This window comes from Dipteris shenzhenensis, chromosome 31, assembly GCF_047967505.1.
Source record: "Dipteris shenzhenensis isolate YYH24624 ecotype China chromosome 31, Dip_SZ_1.0, whole genome shotgun sequence".
NCBI classification, from domain to species: domain Eukaryota; kingdom Viridiplantae; phylum Streptophyta; class Polypodiopsida; order Gleicheniales; family Dipteridaceae; genus Dipteris; species Dipteris shenzhenensis.
Window position 1 is genome coordinate 28,092,374 of NC_141626.1, and position 14,176 is coordinate 28,106,549.

At 44.1% G+C, this 14,176-nt stretch overlaps 1 protein-coding gene across 4 annotated transcripts in view; it reads left to right on the forward strand.

Annotated features, from left to right (window-relative positions):
- Positions 1-14,176, forward strand: part of LOC147881293 (putative cyclic nucleotide-gated ion channel 20, chloroplastic) — a 229,693-nt gene that overhangs the window by 116,024 nt on the left and 99,493 nt on the right. For all 4 annotated transcript variants that reach the window (XR_015543997.1, XM_087402227.1, XM_087402228.1 and 1 more), the window contains exon 5: positions 6,116-6,367. Coding sequence is in view for 3 of the 4 variants with exons in the window: in XM_087402227.1 (XP_087258353.1) it covers positions 6,116-6,367 (252 nt within the window). In the remaining variant the exon portion in view is untranslated. The remainder of the gene's footprint in view (positions 1-6,115; positions 6,368-14,176) is intronic.

Here is a 14,176-nt window from a genome sequence, read left to right on the forward strand (position 1 = left end):
TATCTCTATTTTGTTACATTCATAGATGACTTTACCAATTACACTTGGGTCTATGGTCTCAAGGCAAAATCAGAAGTGTTTATGCATTTCAAACACTTTGTGGCTATGGTTGAGAATGAGACAGGACTCAAAGTGCAGACACTTCGCATCAGCTTACAGTGAGGTTTACACCTCAACAAAATGGCAAAGCTGAGCGGAAGAATCACACCGCCATGGAAATGGATAGATGCATGCTCACAAGTAAGAAGTTGCCTCACAGGTTTTGGCTGGAAGGCCTGATGTGTGCCAACTATATTTTAAATCGGGCTCCTACAAAGGCTTTGAAGAGAATCACTCCCTATGAGGCATGGGATGGGAGAAAGCCTTCAGTGGACCACTTCAGAGTTTTTGGTTATGTTGCATATGCCCACATGCCTGTGGAGTTCATACACAAGTTGTCAGATAAGGCACTAAAATGCATTTTTGTGGGATATAGTTCACAAAGCACAGGCTTTTGTCTCTACAATCCTCCTACACGCAAGATTTTTATTAGTAGAGATGTCATATTCTTTGAAAATTCTGCACATAGAAATGCTGAATTTCAGATTCCGGCCTCTTCAGATGATGTGTTTGAGGGGATGCTTCCTATAGCATTTGGTTCCCCCGCTGAAAATCAGAATTTACAGCAACCTCCGCCAGCTCCACAAGTACAGATTCAGCCCCACGTGCATGGTATGCCAAAATTGATGTCTTTCTGACCAGCAAGGGGCTGCAGAATAGTCCAACTGAAAGCACCCTCTACATCAAGAAGGATGGGGGGGATATTCTGGTCATCATTCTTTATGTAGATGACATGCTGCTCACCGGATCAAATGAGGAAGTAATTGCAGATTTCAAGGCCCAATTGAAAGCTACATTTGATATGTCAGACTTGGGCTTGTTACATTTCTTTTCGTGGATCCAGTTTATTCAAGAGAAACGTGGCATTGTTATGTGTCAATCCAAGTATGTTCAAAAGCTCTTGGATAGATTCAACATGCATGATTGCAAGCCTATGTATACTCCCATGGAGTCGGGGCTGAAGCTTACAATGCATGATGCAGGTGAATCAATTGATGTCACACTCTATAGTCAAGCTGTTGGATGCCTCATTTATCTCTGCAATACACGACCTGATATTCAGTTTTCAGTTTCTCAGGTGAGCAGGTATATGCACAGCCCAAAGATTATGCATTGGCAGGTTGTAAAATGCATCTTCCGCTACTTGCAAGATACAAAGTCTTTTGGCTTAATGTTTCCCAAGGGGGTGACTTGTAGATGCATGCTTACAGTGACTGAGATTGGGTTGGAGACTATGATACTAGGCAGTCCACGAGTGGGAATTGTTTCTTTCTAGGACATGCTTGCATTTCTTGGTTGAGCAAGAAACAATGATCATTTCCTTGTACATGACATTGGCACTGCAGGGGGGTGTTAGAATTATTATCATAATTCAGCAATGACCAATGTAATGTAATAAGTAGGTTAGGGCCACTTTTTCCTCCTTAAGAGGTTTTTCCCCCTAACCACAGCTAGTTCACTAACTACAGTTAGTGAAGGATAAGGTTTTGTCACTTAGACAAAATCCATCCCACTTCTTCTATTGCAAGCACTGCGTTCAGCTCTCTTGCTCTCACACTCTCTCATTTCTAAGATGATGGTCAACCGAGTTTTGCTAAGATGATGGTCAACCAAGTTTTGCTGGCCATGACATGGTTTGTGTGTTCTTTTTGCTGCCATTCTAGGGACTGCGTCAGTTAACTAAGAAGACCTATAAGAAACTTTCTTTGGAGTGAACTAGTTGGTTCGCAAAACACCAGAGCCAAGGTGGCTTGGAAGACTTTGATTCTCCCCACGAAGGAAGGAGGCCTCAATATAAAAAATTCAGATTTGCGGAGGAGAGTTTTATCATGTAAGGTGGTGCTTTGGCTTTCTATTCATGGAGGGATCATGCACTCATTGCCTTTCTTTTGGGGAGTCAATTCAACTTGCTTATGGGATTGCAGATATGCAAGGATCATTTGGCAAGGGATCGCTAGATTATTGAGCACATTTATGCTCTCTCCTTTCTTCATGACCTGGTTTTTAGTAGCTTGGCTCTTTCTTCTGGACCTCAGGAATTTTATGTGACACGACTGTTCTTGGCTATTTCAGTTTGGCGACATATCGTTGAGTCATGCTCACTGGATGGCATCCCTGATTCTCCATATAGACCACCACATGCCTTTGTAGACACTTCTTGGGAGATTTTGGTGAGCATAGCAACATGGCATGTTTGGAGATCCAGATTCATAGAGGCTCCGAGATCCATCCAGCACATTCATTGGCCAATATTTGGACATGCATGGTACACACTTTTTGGCCATTTGGGGGAGTATGCAGGAATCCTCACGGGCATCCTCTATTGGGAGGACTGTCTCCTTCAGAGAATGGAGCGGGCCGTGGCTCGCCATTCTTCTTGGAATCCCCCACAGGGTTGAGGTCGCATTTTCAGTCTCAATCTTGGATTTTCTCTTTGCCTCTTACGTGAGTTTGATTTACCCTTTTTGGGTTATGCTTTTTCATGTTAGTATGATGTATTTTCCTTAGAACTTTGCTCAGGGAGTTTCTTGCATATTTAATAGAAGTCTATCTTTTGGGTGGGGAAAGAAAGAAACTTTCTCTAGTTGACCAAAGATAATTCTCATGGACCGGAGTCAAATTGAAATAGTTCTGTTTATTCCTTGGGATAAATACAATTTCGTGGCATAACCCTTGTTCCATACCATAGGAGTCCACTAATCTAGGTGTTTGGCCAGATTAGGCATGGGCATGCTGAAGGTCCTAGTAATCTAAGTAGTCCATCCCAAGGGATCCTGGTAAATGAGCCCGTAGCTCATATAGGCTACCTAAGGGTGTCCTTATCTTAACGGCAACCATGTACGGGGTTGATTATACCCTCTTTTTTAAAAGGTCCTTGTCCTAACCTTAATGCCAGCTCATGCTATGACCGTGGGGTCATAAGACCATGGGATCCTTGTCAGCCAACATGGTAGAAGATTGTGCTTTTGAGGAATTTGGAGATCACATTGAGGGTCATATGATAGTGCAAGAAACATTTTGTAAAGAAGTCAGTTCACCGTAGTAGGAAGTACCACTAAACTCTCCACCAGTGTCAACCGGCAAGGCAAGATAGCTTATGGCATGGTGACCTTTGGTCTGTGCAATAAAGCACCCACTTACCAAAGGAATTTCTGTTCACGGATTGCCAGAGACGATGAAGAAGCTCAAACAAAGAGAGGGATTACTTATATGGAAGGTGTAGGAGATGCTGTATACAACAGATGATAAGAAGATCACTATGACAGTGAGGAGGGAGAAGACACCAAGGACATCGTGGGTGAAAAGATCACTATGACATCAGAGAGGTATAAGGCACTGATAACATTGGTAGGTCTGAAGACCTCCAAGACATTGGAGATGACACATCAAAACAGCAGACCTTGGAAAGGTTGAACACAAGAGAAGAATGGTGCAGATACAACCTGGAGTGATGGACCATCCATGAGTTGTGAATTTCTACAACCTTTATGAAGTGGATGATCTAGGTGACCTAGACTAGAAATATGCTTGCATGACGTAGATGCAATAGGTGCCAAGGAAGATAGGAGGGATCATAAGACATGACATACAAGTTTGGAGTTTTATTGTAGATGTGGGTACATAGAAACAACACTTCAAAAGGGGAAGGAAAAGATGTGCCAGTTGGCACTGAATGATTGTCCAAGCTGCTTGACATGAAAGAGGAAGGTACTTTTTCACATAGTTGGAGAAAGTTGTGGGAGACTTTCCCATGGAAGCTGCAAAAGGCAGAGACTATTGGTGTCCTTGCCATCACTGGCTATGCACCAGCGGGCGACATGACGTACGGAGGATTCTGCTCCGCTCCAGTCCTTTTCTTTTCATTGTTACATCCAGATGTATTTGATTTGATTATGAGACTTAGGATTCAGCATGGGTGATGATGCTCGTTTCAGTAGCTCCACCCTTACTGTGATTTGTATCAGGTTTTCTTTCAGTCTCATAGACCCATCGGTCTTCCGAAGACTCTAATAAAATTTCTTTCTTTCTTTCCTATCAACCTGCAATCATTGACTTCTGCAGGTCCCTCAAACTTCATGTGTTTGTACCTGGTGTGCACACTCTTAGGTAGGAGCCCACCCTCAAGTTTGTTAATATGCATGAACTCATCCACACTTGACAAGACATTGCTATTGAAACCTTTGCCCTTCTCACTGTGCAAGAATTCATATACCCCAGATAAGGCTTCGCTTCTAAAATCATTTTGTTTCTCGGAACCAATGAACTCATCCACTCCAGATAAGTTGTATAGGAGCCCATGTTGGATACCTTTCCTTGCTGGGAATTGAAGTTAAGACACTGTAAGGTTCTTCAAGTTCCCACTTTGTATCATGAGAATACTATTGCCATTGCATTACAGGTTTTTCATCTTTAAAAAAAGACAAAAGTAGTGTGGATTGGTATGACCTGTCAATGCATCACCACCCGTCAAAATAAAGTTGGTATGGGGTTGAGCAGCGTGTGAATGAAAGGGGAGGGGCTGCCACTGTTGCCAGAAGGAAGAAGGACCTGTGGCCACGCTATAGATGAAGCACTTCCCAGAGTTTTGCAACTAACCCTATGCAAAAGTTGATCAACTATCTGCAATTCTAGCAACATTCAAGCTTGGCTTTCTTTTTGAAATGACAGAAAACAAAAATGTGTCCGGGAAGTTCTTGCGAGTTTTTGTATAGGAACACTCCAAAAGGGCTTCCATACCTGCTAAATGTGAGCTGAGAGCAGGAACATTCAAAAGTCACATGATTGTTGCACAGAGGACCTGTCACCTCCATTTATAGTTTTCTAAGTCTGCATCCTTGACTAAGACTGTGAAAACTATAGATTCAAAAGTGAAGTGACTATTGCACAGAGGTCTCCCTACATTGTCATGTAGCTCATCTAGATTACGATGGGGCCTGTCACCCCCTATATCCCTACTTCTGCCTCAACATTGTGCAGCTGGTGTCAGATGTCAACTTAGTTCCGTCCTTGTCTGTGAGGTGGTTTGAGCTGGCTGTGGAAGCAGACACGTTGTGTTAATGTCAAGGAAATGACGGTGGAGCTACTTTTAGGCTGGTGACTGAGCTCATTGGATCCTGCTGAGTTGTTTAGTTTTGGTTCACCCCTCACTGGGCATCAGGAAGCAGTCTCATCTTTAGGACCTTGCATTACTGGCTCATTGGTCTCTACCCTCCTCATCTTTAGTGGCTTGCATCTGTGACTAATCATACCTACTCCCCTTCAGAAGGTGATCCGTGGGTTTCTTTATGCTCTCTCAAGGTATATACGTCATATGAGCATTTTCTTCTATGTTTTGAATGTTTTAGCTCTAGGTAGTCATAGCTGAAAATCCAGTTTTCTGTGGGTCTTTTGGACCTGTCTTTTGTTGTTTGTTCATGGTTGAGATGGTCTTCAAGCCACCCCTTTGGATGCACTGTAAAATCTTACGATTAGGTTGCTGGCTTGTTAGCTAGTTCCCTTGGTTTGTTGTTTTCAACAGGGTGGAGGTGGCAACAAGCCTCCCCTTCGGCTTGTTATGACTTACCCCTATTAATGGATTAAAAAAGAATGTCCCCTAAATTGATGCTCTCATGTATGTTATTATACTGAGCACACATTAATTCTATATCCTCTACAACAGTGAAAGTACTAATGTATTTTTAGAGGAGAAAATGTGGGCGGGATATATTCGAGCTTGCTTTAGTGATCTATTCCGATTCAAGTACCACTTTACCTAATTTCAATGCACTTTTTGTGTTGGCTTTAGCTAATGGGGCTGCCATCTTGAATTAAGGTACCATGAATGACGAGGTTAAATTTTTTAAAGGGTTTCTATCACAGTAGGGTTTTGCATTTGTTGGTTTTTCTTCTGGTTTTTCCTCTGTGCTTGCACGTATAAATGTTTTTCTTTTTGCTTCAGGGTGTTTGTATCATTTTTGTAAATAAGAACAGTTATATGATCAATGGGGGTGATGTGCTTCTATGCCATGTTCTACAGATATTGATATGGGTGGTTGTGCCAAAGGTTCTTGGCAAGACCAATGCAGCCCATTTTACAAAGAATCTTCTCCGAGCTACTGTTCTTCTCCAATATGTTCCTAGGATGATACGCTTTGTTCCACTGCTTGCTGGGAACTCACCAACAGGTTTCATCTTTGAAACAGCATGGGCCAATTTTATCATCAACCTTTTTCTGTTTCTTTTGGTAGCCCACGTTGTGGGTTCTTGCTGGTATCTTTTTGGCCTTCAGGTGAGTGGACTCAAAATGCTAAAAGGAAATTTCAATGATGTAGCTCCATTCATAACCTAGAAGTGCTGTGAATTTTATGATATAGCATCTTAATAAGGATCTGATAAGAGCTCCGTCTACTGTTTGCATGAATGCATTGTGGACTGTACAGTGTACTGCTGGGTCTCCAGGAAAGTCACATATTTTAATGTGGCCGAATTTGTGACCGAACTTAAAGAAGGCGAGAATTGCAATCAGAATGGTCTACATTACCTCCAGTCCTTTTTATCAATGTTATGTAAAGTATTTTAAATATTTTCATGTATATTTAAATTATTAAAATATCTAAAATACCAAACCTAATACTAGACTTTAAAATTATATTTTAGGATATCAAAATTATTAAATTATATTTAAAATATTAAATATTAAACCACACACACACACATATAATGTGCATTTATGTATATTTAAACTAATAAAATATACTTAAAATATATAAAGCCTAATACTTAATATTGAAAAAGGTTTAATATTATGTATAGTAATCTAAATATATTGATGTACTATATTTAATTACTTTCTTTGGCTTCGTGGCAGTACTAAGTCTTAAGTACAACATACTCATGTTGATGGTCGACTATATATCAATCTCAGCATCATCATCAACAACATCATCATCATCAACAGCAGGACCTCAAGGTGGATGAGGCAATGGAGGCATGAAGTCGGCAATAGAGTGCTGTCGGCCACTCAAAGGTGCAATCCTGGCACGTCTCTTGGTCATAGCTCTGCGTCTAACCAGGGCTACTATGACCCCCGTCGGTTGGGCTCTGATTCTAACAAGGAGGGGATGTACCCAAGTGTGATCTATGTGTCAACCCTCTATTTGAGCTGTCAGGTTACAGGCTCCGGGTCACGGTCATGTCGAGGCCTCGTCTTGTGGGGATCCATGTGATCTGGTTGAAAGAACTCCGTGATAGAGCTTTGAGAGGGATCAACCAAGGAAAAAGTCTGCTCTTGTCTCTGTGCTCGGAGTATCCTCTTGCGGTGTCTAAGTACCTGATGAATGAAACCTGTCAAACACCATTGGTTTGGGTAGGAGAGGAATCGGGCCAAAATCCCATAGCTATCTCTGAAGAGGCAGTAGAAACGCCCTTGGATCTCATAGTAAACAGGACACCTGAAGATGAAATGCTCCTTTTTCTCAACCTCCTGCATGTCACACAGTGTGCCTATGCGCCTCTCCTTGGGTAGTCGCTCTGCTTTGCCGCTCTCGATACGAAGTTTGTCTGAAGAGACTCGAAACTGCCCAAGAGAGATCCTGAGCGAGTGGGGTAAGTGAATCTGTGTGTATCCTGGTGGGTCAATGAAACTGTCCGCTGTGATATGTAAGAAGTGATGTCTGTAAAAGCTAAGCTTCACTGGGAGTTCACTCGGTCCTAACCAGGTCCGAAAGGTGTGATCCTCACAGATAACCTTGTTGACCTCGTGTGATAACAGAGGAGAAAACATGCCGTGTCATGTGTGAGAGGTTAGGGATTGGCTGATTTGGGATGCATAAAGTATGCGTGCATAATCAAACCAGATCTGAGTGTCAGTGAGTGGTGAGGGGGATTGTCCTTCTAGAAATCTCCACCAAAAGTTCTTAGAGTTGTTACTACTAAACAAAATGTTGAGTAGCTCCTCATTGTTCCAACGAATGAAGTCTAGTTTCTTTCTTCGTACCAGTCTATGGGACTGACGTAGCATCTCTGGTTCGCTCGAAAGACTGTTTTTGGTTTGAAATCTGACTTGATGGCGTAAAGCCTTACACTCATCATCGTACCAACTATTACAGGGTACGGTCCCACCAGGGGGTGGTGGGCGAGTGGAGCGGGTGGTGTGGGGGAAAGCGTGAAGGGAAGCCTCGTGTAGTGAGCAGGTGACCAGGGCAGCACGATCCTCTAAAAGGGGTATGAAGTCAATATAAGCGAGAAGTATGTACAGTCGGCCAGAGTAAGTAGGTGAGTGTTCGCGGTCAAAGCGTATATCATAGTAGGTGGAGTAAGAACTCAATGGGGTGGAAGGTGCTATGATTAGCCCTTGGAGAAAGAGGTTCTACAGTGAAGTCAGTGATGCGAGATGTGAAGGCAGGGGATCCCATGAAGTAATCAACAACGCTGGAGCCTCCCCCATGCGGGAAGCACGTGAAACTACTTGAGACAGGCCATCTATCAAGACCATTATAGATAATGAGATCATGCATCCTGCTGAGGTCTAATACAGCTTGCCCATAAGATGTGAATGGACCTCGTCTGTCAGCCGAAACCCGTAGCGTACCTGCTTCCTCTCTGTACCTTACCTAACTCATAGCCATCTCCTCATACTTTTATGTCATAGCCATTCTAGTTTCAGCTAGGACACGGATGAGATGACACACAAGAGGCCTGGGAGACCTTGGTCATGGAGGTACACAGTATCCGTGAGCACGAGATGCAGCTGACACGCTTCGCACAGGAGCAGGTGCACTTCAACCAGGAGCAGAGCCGCGTCCTAGGAGCAAGCTCATGCCATTCGAGAGCAGGCTGATCTCATTCAGGGACAGTGGGTAGTGGACAGTGGTACGAGACGGACGACTTCTTACAGGCCCTCGTCGGGCACCAGTCCCCCCTCCCTACATAGGGAGGCGGGGTCTATGAGGCTCAGATATCTGAGACCCTATCCTGCACCATTTGGAACTATAATGGTGCCTTATGGTCGAAACCAGCGAACTTCTCAGAATCCTACACAGTCCACGACATAGTCTTTTACAAAGAGATACATCAGAGTCCAAAGCGCCCACTACCAATAGTCAACGGATACACATGGGAGTCTGCTTACAGAGATGAGACGAGGGATACAGGGGGAGTACGAGGGTCTGGAGGAGTAGCAGTGCTCTATAGATCCACCCTTTTGGGGACCATTTCAGTAGAGCAGAGAGATGCACATTCCAGGTTTCTTTGGATCCGGATCCGACACATGGACAACTGGGATCTGTTTGTTGCAGTATGCTACTTTTCTCCTGAGACCTCCCACTTTGCTAGAGATACTCGAGACGAGGATGAGACATCTCCATTTGCAACTCTTTATCCGTCCATTGTTGACCTCTCGAGCCGTGGATAAGTCCTCGTAGTTGGGGACTTCAACGTGAGGACAGGCACTTGTCAGATACCACTCCTCGACTTCAGGGGTGATTCCATGCTACTGGTAGACATCGACCTTGAGAGGGTAGGTATGCTACGGGTTTCGGCTGACAGACGAGGCCCGGTCACATCTTATGGGCAAGCCCTATTGGATCTCGACAGGATGCATGATGTCATTATTTATAATGATCTGATAGATGGATCGGCTTAGGTGGTCTTACATGCTTTCCACATGGGGGAGGCTCTAGCATTGTTGATTACATCATGAGATCCCCTGCCTTCACATTTCGCATCACTGATTTTACTGTAGCACCTCTTCGTCTAGGGGCTGATCATACCTACCTATTCTTTAGTATATCCACTCCCCATCGCACAACACCTTCCACCCCACTGACTTCTTACTCCACCTATCAGGACATAAGCTAAGATTGCGATCTATCATCTATTTACTCAAGCCGTCTATACATACTTCTCACTTATATTGACTTCATACCCTATTAGAGGACCACGCTGCCCTGCTCACCCGCTCACTACATGAAGTTTCCCTTCACGCTTTCCCTCACACCACACTCTCAACTCGCCCACCACCACTTGGGACCGTACCTTGTAATAGTTGGTACGATCATGAGTGTAAGGCTTTACGCCGACAGCTCAGATTGGAAATCAAAAACAATCTTCCAAACGAACCAGAGATGCTACGTGAGTATTGTCGACTAGTACGTAGAAAGAAAATAGATTTCATTCTCCGGAACGAGGAGGAACTGCTGAACATTTTCTTTAGTAACAACTCTAAGGACTTTTAGCGGAGATTCCTAGAGGGACGGTCCCTTTCACCACTCACTGACACTCAAGTCTGGTATAACTATGCACGCACGCTTTATGACATCCCAAATCAGCCAGTTCTTGACCTCTCACATATGCCACGCTCCACATCCTGCACCCTCTTCACTAAGGGGGAAGTGAAGGATGTCGTAATGAAACTTCATAATGGCTGAGCGAAGGATCATGAGGGGCTATGGACTGAGTTCATTGCATATGGGATTAACCTCCTAGCTGTGATCTTATCAAAGGTCTTTAATGAAACTATTTGCTTGGGGTTTCCACGCACTTGGACCATTAACACTATTTCACCCATCCACAAGGCAGGTGATCCCATGAGCCTAGAGAATTATAGAACCATTATGATTGGACATGTCATGTCGAAGATTTATGCATCAGTGCTTGAATCTGATGTCAGTCGATTTGCAGAGTGTCGAGGTCTTAGAGCAGCAAGACAGCTGGTGGGATCATGGAACCATGGATCACATTCTCATGCTCAGGTGTATCATCAAGGACGGGAGGGCACGGAAGCAGAGGGTTTACTATTTCTTTGTGAATTCCGAGATTCCGCCTCCTCCAATGCCTATAGGATTTGGGTTATGACCAAGAGATCATTTGGGCTGTCATGGCACTTTACGAGAGAGTCTCAGGCAGAGTTCGGGCACGGTCTAGGTGGACAGACGAGATCATGAACACTCTTGGGGTCAAACAAGGGTGTCCTTTATCACCTACCTTGTTTGGCCTCTACATTGATGAGCTCGAGATAGTGATGCACAACAGGGTGGGTTGGATGCTCTCCTAGCACGCTGATCCGGATATTGTTGCATGCAGATGATGTGGCGTGTTTGTCTTCCTCAACAAAGGGACTCCAGACACATCTTGACACACTACAGTTTTTATGTGAGTCTCATGATTTGAAGGTCAACCCTGGTAAAACCAAAGTTGTTATCTTCAATACATCTTGAGCCATCATGCATCAGAAGCAGGATGGGTCACTTGTTGAGATTGATCCATTTCCATGATTAGATTTGCATTGGGCTCTATCTGCTTGAGATGCGCCGACACAGGGAGACCTTGCTACGACAGATTAGAGAGCAACAGGAGACGATCGTAGCACATGATGCAGAGGTTGACCACAGACAGTGGCACGTCACAGATTTTTATGCATTCGAGTCAGCTCTAGGACATAGTGGGGTGGAGGAGGAGCTAGCTGCTATGCGGGCAGGTCTGGAATACCGAGAGGAATGCGGAGGCCGCCCACGACACGGAGACCACCCAGAGCACACTTGATTGAGGTTCGCCCTATCACAGCTTTCCTCAGAGGGGACTGCCTGAGATGAGGGGTCACTCTGAACATAGCCCAACGGCTTCAGAGATCCAGGAGATGACGCCCCCTTCTGACGCCACAGTCAGAGAGACTCAGATTGGATACATTTTCACCGCTCATAGACGAGCCACCACAGTACCGGGCTTCGGTTTCTGATTTTTCAGGTCCAGTTCTAGTTCTCAGCCTGCTCACACATGATATGATATTTTTGTACTTGTTTTTGCTTGAGCCATTGAGCTCTCTTTATGTCGGCACAATACTCAACCAAGGGTCTTAGCGCGCCCTTTGCCTCAGCCCCTTGTGGCTGTATGAGTTTTTCTCTTTGGTGTCACTTTATCCCATAGGCCGGTGAGGCCTTCCGTGGATGTTAATATATCTTTCTTTCTCTCTCTCTCTCTCTCACACACACACACACACACTTTTTTTTAAAAGGTAAAATCCAGTGCATTGTATTTATATTCTCATAGCTTTACAAATTGGGAAGTCTCCAAGATGGAGAGTATCCCAAAGATCAGAACCATAAAAAGAAAAGCTCTATGCAAGAAGCATGTATATCACCCTCATGGCAGGCATCATATAAAGATTGCTGCAATGAGGCTCTGAAAGATTCATATGACTTGTGAATCTGGCGGCCCAAGTATGCCAAATTATGCTCATCCCAAATTTTCCAAAGAGCCCAATATCTCACCCATGAGAGAAATAGTGAGTATTGAGATAAAGACCTCCTAAATCTGCCAAATAACCAAAAAGTTTCCCAAATCTGTGACTCGGAAAATGGAGGCGAAGATGATCAGAAATTTTCCCAAGGAGGTTCTGAGAAGACAGGCAGTGCCAAAGCAAATGAGGGACAATCTCTAATGCAGCCTGACACCGTAAGCATGTGGATGGTGCAATGTGACGTTTGGCAAGGGTGATTCCCACTGACAATGCGCCGGTCATGCATCTCCAAAGAAAAAGTCTTTGTTTCAAAGGCATTTTACACCTCCATAATATTCGGAGATTCTTCCGCCACCATGAAAGGGGCTGCCTGATATGCCACAGAGTATTAGCATATTGATGAATCCATGGGGCAGGCTGAAGAAGCTTGTAGGCTTTGATGGAGTTCAAAACAGGCAGAGGAATAGGATGAGAGCATGTAGCAGAGGGGTACAATTGCCAATCCATAAGCCTGTCTGTATCAGCCACAGGAGGAATAGGTAGAAAAGGATGCAAGAGATCAGCAATTTTCTTCCATATCAACCTATGATGCATTCCCAATGCATAAGAGGCAGTGGCCTGAGGAAAAGATAAGACATAGCCCTGATCATCTACCACATCATTGATGTATCTAATTTCCAATTTCATGAGATTATATGCCCGAACAGGTTCCTGTAAAGCAAGTGGAATGTCAAAGATGGCACTCCAATGAATACTTTCTTTCCTCATTGAGTTTGTCCCCGAGCGATTATCAGGAGCCCATTTGACCTTAGAAAGTACTTGTTTCCAGTCCAGTATCAGAGCAGTAGAGAAAGGGCAGCCAGGAATCTTCCCTAGAAATCTCCCAATGACAACCTCCCAATGATCAGTAGTCCAATGGCCATAAGCAGATGTCCTCATGTTGACACACATGGATGCTATCATACAAGTCCATGGCTGTTGTTGACAGAAAAAAGTGTGGAGCATAGTCGCCTTCCTTGCAAGTACATGATATCTGATATAGAGAACATTAAGACCTCCATGCATCCTAGGAGAGCACACCATTTCCATCTTCAGCAGTCTCAATGCTTTCACAGCAGTTTTTGTCCTCCATAACAGCTCCATAGCTTGAGACATCAAGGCTGAAATATCCCTAGAGGACCAATGTAGCAAAGGCAGAAAGAACTGAACATAAGACATTACAATAGACTGTACTATTCTGAGCTTGACATGAAGTGGCCAAGTGGAAATTTTCCAAAATTCCAATTTATGTTGAAGTCTTTGGAAGATCCATTTTAGCTGCTGCTTCCTAGTGATATGCCATCCTATAGGATATCCCAAATGCCTGACTACATCTTTAGAATGCACTACCTGACCTGGCCAGAGAGAATAGAATGCCAGTCACATTGTTTCAGGGGAAGCAATTTGGATTTGTCAAAGTTGACATGCAATCCCGCTGCTCATCCTTACAATGATAATGTGGTCATAAGCATGCGGACTTCCCGGGGAGAGTTTTGTGGCATAAAGAAGGAATCATCAGCATATGCTTGTGCCAAAAAAGATGCAGCCCCAGGGATTTTAAGACCAGTCATCTGTCCTGTGTTTGTAAGATGATCAAGATACATCAAGAGGGGATGGGTCGCAATGGCATAGAAGAGAGCACTAAGGGGGCAGCCCTGTCTAACTGATCTACCCAATGTCCACGACCGAGATAGATGACTCCCAAGACTGCACTGAGAGGTAGAGCCAGAATAAAGCCAATAAATTGCATTTGCTATCTTGGGACCAAATCCCAACTTTGTCATGGTTTGAGAGATAAAATCCCATTGAACAGTGTCAAATGCC